The sequence below is a fragment of the Salvelinus sp. IW2-2015 genome, unplaced genomic scaffold, assembly GCF_002910315.2.
Source record: "Salvelinus sp. IW2-2015 unplaced genomic scaffold, ASM291031v2 Un_scaffold4335, whole genome shotgun sequence".
Classification (NCBI taxonomy): Eukaryota; Metazoa; Chordata; class Actinopteri; order Salmoniformes; family Salmonidae; genus Salvelinus; species Salvelinus sp. IW2-2015.
The window spans coordinates 3,875-11,468 of record NW_019945606.1 but is presented as its reverse complement, the minus strand read 5'-3'; the positions used below and the strand labels follow the sequence as shown (position 1 = coordinate 11,468).

The 7,594-nt window shown below is 40.5% G+C and overlaps 1 protein-coding gene across 1 annotated transcript; it reads right to left on the bottom strand.

Moving 5' to 3' along the window:
- Nucleotides 1–4,234: 4,234 nt before the first annotated feature.
- On the bottom strand, nt 4,235–6,160 carry LOC112077148 (barrier-to-autointegration factor). The gene is made up of 3 exons (XM_024143727.2): nt 6,053–6,160; nt 4,830–4,956; nt 4,235–4,455 (listed from the first exon to the last, which is right to left on the bottom strand). The coding sequence occupies exons 1-3, from the start codon at nt 6,069–6,071 to the stop codon at nt 4,308–4,310; spliced, it is 294 nt and encodes a 97-aa protein (XP_023999495.1). The 5' UTR covers nt 6,072–6,160; the 3' UTR covers nt 4,235–4,307.
- Nucleotides 6,161–7,594: the final 1,434 nt, after the last annotated feature.

Here is a 7,594-nt window from a genome sequence, read left to right as displayed (position 1 = left end):
GTATTTGTCAAAAACTGTTCAGCTATTGTCTTTCTCTCTCTTTTGAGTCACCTGCTCACCACATTTTATGCACTACAGTGCTGTAGTTTATGCTTGCAGTACTAGATTCATTCTCTGATCCTTTGATTGATGGACATCATGTCAGTTCATGCTGCATAGGTTGAAGGATGTCCTCCTGAAGTTGTCATAATTTACTGCGTAAGTCTATGGCAGGGGGAGGAGTATGTGTGCCAAGTTATGACCACTCAGGTCTGTGTTTTTTTCTCACATTCTGTTTCCTTCAGTTTCTGTTTCCGGGTGAAGGAAACACACGGAGGGACTGAAACCCAAGTCTTAATGCTCCAGGTGAATGTGAAGCGAGGGACGGAAACCACCCCAAGTTTAATGCTCCAGGGTGAATGTGAAGCGAGGGACGGAAACCACCCCAAGTCCTTTAATGCTCCAGGGTGAATGTGAAGCGAGGACGGAAACCACCCCAAGGTTTAATCTCCAGGTGAATTGAAGCGAGGGACGGAAAAAGCAAAAGAATCTCTGTATAATTGTAAAACTCAAGGATCAAAAGTAAAGTATAGCCACCGTGCTTCTACACCTGCATTGCTTGCTGTTTGGGGTTTTAGGCTGGGTGTCTGTACAGCACTTCGAATATTAGCTGATGTACGAAGGGCTATAATAAAATAAACTTGATTTGATTTGATTTGATGATAGTATTTAATACCTGTAACAATACCAAAAGATTTAGATTTGAAGATAAAAGTTAAGATTGTTTCTCCACCAGGGCATCATATGTTGACTCTTGAGAATACACCAGGACAAAGACAGAAAACAATTTCATTCCAGATTTATTCACAACAGAATACATGAATAGCAAATATTTTAACTTGGGTACAAGCAGAGGTCATACTATTCTGTGACTAAAGGCCTTGTCAGGAATATATGAGAGAGAGGGCGAGAGAGAAGAGAGGGCGAGAGAGAGAGAGAGAGAGAGAGAGAGAGAGAGAGAGAGAGAGAGAGGAGAGAGAGAGAGAGAGAGAGAGAGAGAAGAGAGAGAGAGAGAGAGAGAGAGAGAGAGAGAGGAGAGAGAGAGAAGAGAGAGAGAGAGAGAGAGAGGAGAGAGAGAGAGAGGAGAGAGAGCAATGAAGCAATTCAGCAATGAAGGTGTAAATTTGGCCGTTAGGAACATAAACTTTATATTTGACAAATTAGCCTCCTTGGCTAATCTAAAGAAGCATAAGAGCAAACCAAAAATAAACAATAATGAAAAATGGTTTGATAATGATTGCAAAAATCTAAGAAAGTCATTGAGAAATATATCTAATCAAAAACACAGAGAACCAGACAACAAAAATATACGCCTTCAATATGGGGAAACACTGAAGCAATACAAACGCACCCTAAGAACAAAAAAAGGAACAGCACATTAGAAATCAGCTGGATGGAATTGAGGAATCCATAGAATCAAACCACTTCTGGGAGAATTGGAATAAATTAAACAAACCTCATCATGAGGAGTTGGCTATCCAAATGGGGATATGTGGAGAAATCACTTTGCAAACCTCTACAGCAATATAACAAAGAGCCCAGAACAAAAGATATACAAGAAAAATTACAAAATCCTTGAATTAGCAGTCAAAGACTATCAGAATCCTGTGGATACCCCAATTACAGAAGAAGAATTATTGGAAAAAATATGCAATCTCCAACCCAAAAAGGCCTGTGTGCTGATGGGATTTTAAATGAAATGATCAAATATACAGACCACAAATTCAATTGGCTATACTCAACTCTTCAACATTATCCTCACTGCAGGTATTTTCCCCGATATTTGAACCAGGGACTGATCACACCAATCTATAAAAATGGAGACAAATTTGACCCAAATAATTACAGAGGAATATGCGTTAACAGCAACTTGGGGAAAATTCTCTGCAGTATTATAAATAGCAGACTACATCATTTCTTGACGAACACAACGTCCTGAGCAGAAGCCAGATTGGATTTCTAAAAATTATCGTACAACAGACCACATTTACACCCTCCACACTCTAATTGATAAACAAGTTAACCAAACAAAGGCAAAATCTACTCGTGTTTTGTAGATTTCAAGAAAGCATTTGATTCAATTTGGCACGAAGGTCTTTTTTATAAACTAATGAAAAGTGGTATTGGAGGGAAAACATATGATTTTATTAAATCAATGTACACTAAAAACAAATGTGCGGTTAAAATTGGCAACAAAACAAACAGACTTCTTCTCTCAGGGGCGGGGAGTGAAACAGGGCTGCCCAATAAGTCCAACATTATTTAACACTACATGAATGAATTGGCAAAAACATTAGAAGAATCGACAGCACCTGGTATCACCCTACACAACACTGAAATCAAGTGTCTGCTGTACGCAGATGACCTGGTGCTGCTGTCTCCCACTAAAGAGGGGTTACAGCCAACACCTAGATCATCTTCACAGTTCTGTCAGACTTGGGCTCTGACCGTTAACCTAAAAAAAACAAATATATTGATATTCCAAAAAAGGTCCGGAAATAAGGATGACAAAATATAAATTCTATTGGGACACAGTTCTATTAGAACACACCAAAAACTACCCATATCTAGGACTAAATATCAGCAACACGGTAGCTTCACATGGCTGTGAATGAGCTGAGAGACAAGCAAGAGAGCAATTCTATGCCATTAAAAGGAACATCAAAATTGAAATTCCAATTAGAATCTGGCTCAAAATTTTTCAATCAGTTATAGAACCAATTGCTCTATATGGCAGTGAAATATGGGGTCCACTCTCTAATAATGAATTTACTAAAATGGGACAAACATCAATTGAAGTATTGCATGCAGAGTTTTGCAAGACTGTATTGCAAGTACAAAGAAAAACTCCAAATAACGCATGTAGGCGAATTGGCCAATATCCCTCCTCATTCGAATAGAAAAAAGAGCCATCAAATTTTACAACCATCTAAAAACAAGTGACCCTAAACATTCCATCACACAGCTCTACAATGTCAAGAGATGAAACCAGAGAAGAGTCCCCTCAGCCAGCTGGTTCTGAGGCTCAGTTCACCAACCCAAACCAACCCATAGAGCCTGGGACAGCCCTCAGAAAATCTGGCCCAACCAAATCATCACAAAACAAAAATAAAAAATATAAACCTATTGGAAAGACACCACAAAAAATCAAAGTAAATTCAATGCTATTTGGCTCTAAAAGACAGTAACTGGTGGCAGACTATCTGACCACTGTGACTGATAGAAAACTGAGGAAACACTTGACTAGGTACAGACTCAGTCACACGCACAGTCTGGCTATGAGAGACCGGTCGTCACAGACAAACCTGGCTGCCCAGGAGGACAGGTGTGCTCACTCTGCTCCAGGGGAGAGGTAGAGACAGAAGTGCATTTCCTACTACACTGTGACAAATACTCAGACCTAAGAGCATTTTTCTTTCCCAAAAATAATTCAATACAAAGAATTTGAAACTAAAAAGATGAATAAAAATTCAAATATTTGTTGGTGAAAAGCCAAAATGTGCAGTTTTGGCAGCCAAATATGTGTCCTCCTGCCACAGCCTGGGACAGCCAGTGAAAAATGCAAAGTAATGTTGATAATATTTCCCATTTAGCTTAGTTTTGTTTTGTCTTTCGTACCAGGTCATGTGTCTTCTCAGTCATGTTGACACTGGTCTACTACTGTTGCTTTAATGTATTGTTCTGATTAATATTGTTGTTGTAGCTGTTATTAATGTAATCCCATGTCCACTACTACTATTATTATTACTGTTAGTCCCACCATTTATTTATATATAAATATATATATATTTTGTGTATAAATATACATATATATTTTATATTAAATTTTTCGATATGTATACTTTGACAATGTAAGTAATATAACTTGCCATGTCAATAAAGTCAATTGAATTGAATTGAATTGAATTGAGAGAGACTTGTGTGCTTGTGTGCTTGTGTGCTTTAACCATTTGTACATTGTTACAACACTGTAATATATAATTATGACATTTGTAATGTCTTTATTGTTTTGAAACTTCTGTATGTGTAATGTTTACTGTTAATTTTTATTGTTTATTTCACTTTTCTATATTATCTACCTCACTTGCTTTGGCAATGTTAACACATGTTTCCCATGCCAATAAAGCCCCTGATGTGAATTGAATTGATCCTGAGAGAGAGAGAGAGAGAGAGAGAGAGAGAGAGAGAGAGAGAGAGAGAGAGAGAGAGAGAGAGAGAGACAGGAGGATAGACAACAAAGAGGAGAGAATGTGACTGTCTCCTCTCCTCTACAGGTTGTTGTCGGTCCACTCTCTCATTCCATTGTAGGCGTCTCTCTGTTGCTTGGCGTTGGCCCCTGTGGTATTCTTCAGATTGTCCTGGAACTGGTCTTGGTCCCGACCTCTCTTCAGGTAATCACCCAACAACTGGTCAGCCCTGTATGGAGAAGAGGTCAAAAAAAACTCTCCCTAATACACCTGGAAAATGGTGGACTTCACAAACCGCACGTGTAAACTAAACTGAGGGAAGCGAAACTCTCCTTCATTTACCAAAGTAACTCGAATTCTATGAAACTATGGATGCATCTGACACGGTAACTAATCCTTGATCTCTTATCTTAAAGTGCTTTTGACCGGAGCCCAAAGAGGTTTTTCATATTTTAAAAAATAAATATTTTCTTCATATGAAAAAAAAAACGTTTTATTTTTGTATATTTTTTTTTACATGGTAGAAAAAATCCCCCCCMAAAAATTCAGTCAAGTTTACAAAAATTCCTGGTACATCTTTTATATTACCGGGAATATTCCTACCTAGGCATGCCCTTCTCCTCCAACGTGYGTCCGTGCGTGGTTCCGATCCCCGGTACATCCCTCACAGACCGGTTTCCCATCGGCTCCGAGACAAAGTTCCGGTGCTTTTGAGAAGTGGTGGGAGGTCCTGTAGGGAGATAAAGGGAGACAATGTCACGCCCTGACCGTAGATATCCTTTTTATGTCTCTATTTTGGTTGGTCAGGGCGTGAGTTTGGGTGGGCATTCTATGTCTGGTGTCCTTGGTCCTCCTCTCCTTCTCCCGACGACATTCGTGACAGACATATGGTCTGTAAAAAACGACACTGAAGTCCACAGAAAATATACCTTTATCGCTATAATATTGTTCTGTGGCAGGAATGATCTTTAAACTTTATTTTTTATCTTTGATAATGTGATTTGAATTTGAATGTGATTTTCTGGATTTTTGTTTTAGATTCCGTCTCTCACAGTTGAAGTGTACCTATGATAAAAATTACAGACCTCTACATGCTTTGTAAGTAGGAAAACTTGCAAAATCGGCAGTGTATCAAATACTTGTTCTCCCCACTGTATATATATATATATAGATATATATATTTATATATAATATACTGTACTCAGCTAAATATACTGTACTCAGCTAAATATACTGTAGTCAGCTAAATATACTGTACTCAGCTAAATATACTGTAGTCAGCTAAATATACTGTACTCAGCTAAATATACTGTACTTTGCCATAATTTACCATAATAATATAATTTACAAAAGCCAAATTACCAATATCAGTGTCCTCGAAAAAGTAGACTTTTCAGGAATTGAAAAAGTATATATACGTATATATTATATAATTTATAATAATAATAATAATATATTATATATATTTATTCATTTATATAAATTTTCTGATCTTTTGTTATGTAGTTTTGTAAGTTGTTTTGAATGACTTTGATTGGTCCTAGAGTTGATGACATATTCACATGCAGTACATGGAGGAGAATATTAAAATGCTAAGGTTTTTCCAGGACGCTGAAATTATTTTAAAAAATCCTGTCAAGTAACGCAGTCACAATAGTACAAATTACCACAAGTTACTGCAAAATGTAGCTTATATTTTAAAAATAGAAAAACAAATACTTTTTTTTTTAGAAAAGTTAAAAAGTGATTTCACAAAGAAAACATGATCATATTTACCTTACAAACAGTAAATGTGTTTAAATGTGAGGGATGAAAGTGGGTCTTACCGTTCTTGTTTCCAGACATGGTTCAGTCGGAGGATGGAGAAACTTCAACTCAATATAACTCGATCAGGATGACACGGCGTCTGTCGGTCTGCTGTGGCTCGATTCATTTTCCTCTGGTATAATAAAGACTTGGGGTGTATTCATTAGTGCACACCGTAGATAAACAATAGCAAAAAAAAAGCTTCGTAACGCAAAACATCTTGCAATGAAAATTAGAGTTTCTATTGGGCAAATTCAGTTAGGTACCTCCACTTCCTGCTCCAACCCAAATGAACAGAAACGAAAGTCAAAAGGAAATGTTAAGTTTCGATTTCCTGAAGACGTGTGGGGCACAACCAGTGTGTGTGTGCAGGGTGGTGTGTGTGTGTAAGGGTGGTGGTGTGTGTAGGGTGGTGTGTGTGTGTATGTAGGGTGGTGTGTGTGTGTAGGGTGGTGTGTGTGTGTAGGGTGGTGTGTGTGTGTAGGGTGGTGTGTGTGTGTGTGTGGTGCAGGGTGGTGTGGTGTGTGTAGGGTGGTGTGTGTGTGGTAGGGTGGTGTGTGGTGTGTGTGCAGGGTGGTGTTGTGTGTGTGTGTGCAGGGTGGTGTGTGTGGTGTAGGGTGGTGTGTTGTGTGTGTGTGCAGGGTGGTGTGTGGTGTGTGTAGGGTGGTGGTGTGGTGTGTGTGTGAGTGGTGTGTGTGTGTGTGTGTGTGCAGGTGGTGTGTGTGTGTGTGGTGTGCAGGGTGGTGTGTGTGTGTGTGTGCTGTGTGCAGGGTGGTGTGTGTGTGTGTGCAGGGTGGTGTGTGTGTGTGTACAGAGTGGGTGGTGTGTGTGTGTGTGTGTGGCAGGGTGGTGTGTGTGTGTGCAGGGTGGTGTGTGTGTTTGTGTGCAGGGTGGTGTGTGTGTGTGTGTGTGTGTGCAGGGTGGTGTGTGTGTGTGTGGTGCAGGGCGGTGTGTGTGTACAGGGTGGTGTGTGTGTGTGTGTGTGTGTGTGTGTGTGTGTTGTGTGTGTGTGTGTGTGTGTGTGTGTGTGTGTGTGTGTGTGTGTTGTGTGTGTTGTGTGTGTGGTGTGTGTGTGTGTGTGTGTGTGTGTGTGCTGTGTGTGTATGTGTGTGTTGCAGGGTGGTGTGTGTGTGTGTGTGTGTGTAGTGTGTGTGTGTGTGTGTGTGGTGTGTGTGTGTGTGTGTGTGTGTGTGTGTGTTGTGTGTGTTGTGTGTGTGTGTGTGGTGTGTGTGTGTGTGTGTGTGTGTGTGGTCAGTGTGTGTGGTGGTGTGTGTGTGTGTGTGGGTTTCAGGGTGGTGTGGTTGGCAGCGGGTTGGTGTGTGAGTGTGGTGTGTGAGGTGGGTGTAGTCCCCCTGCAGGGATGGGTGTGTGGCAGGGTGGGTGTGTAAGGGTGGTGTGTGCAGGGTAGTGTGTGCAGGGTGGTGTGGTGCAGGGTGGTGTGTGTGCCAGGTGGTGGTGTGTAGGGTGGTGTGTGTGCAGGGTGGTGTGTGCAGGGTGGTGTATGCAGGGTGGTGTGTGCAGGGTGGGTGGTTTGTAGGGTGGGTGTGTTGCAGGGTGGTGTG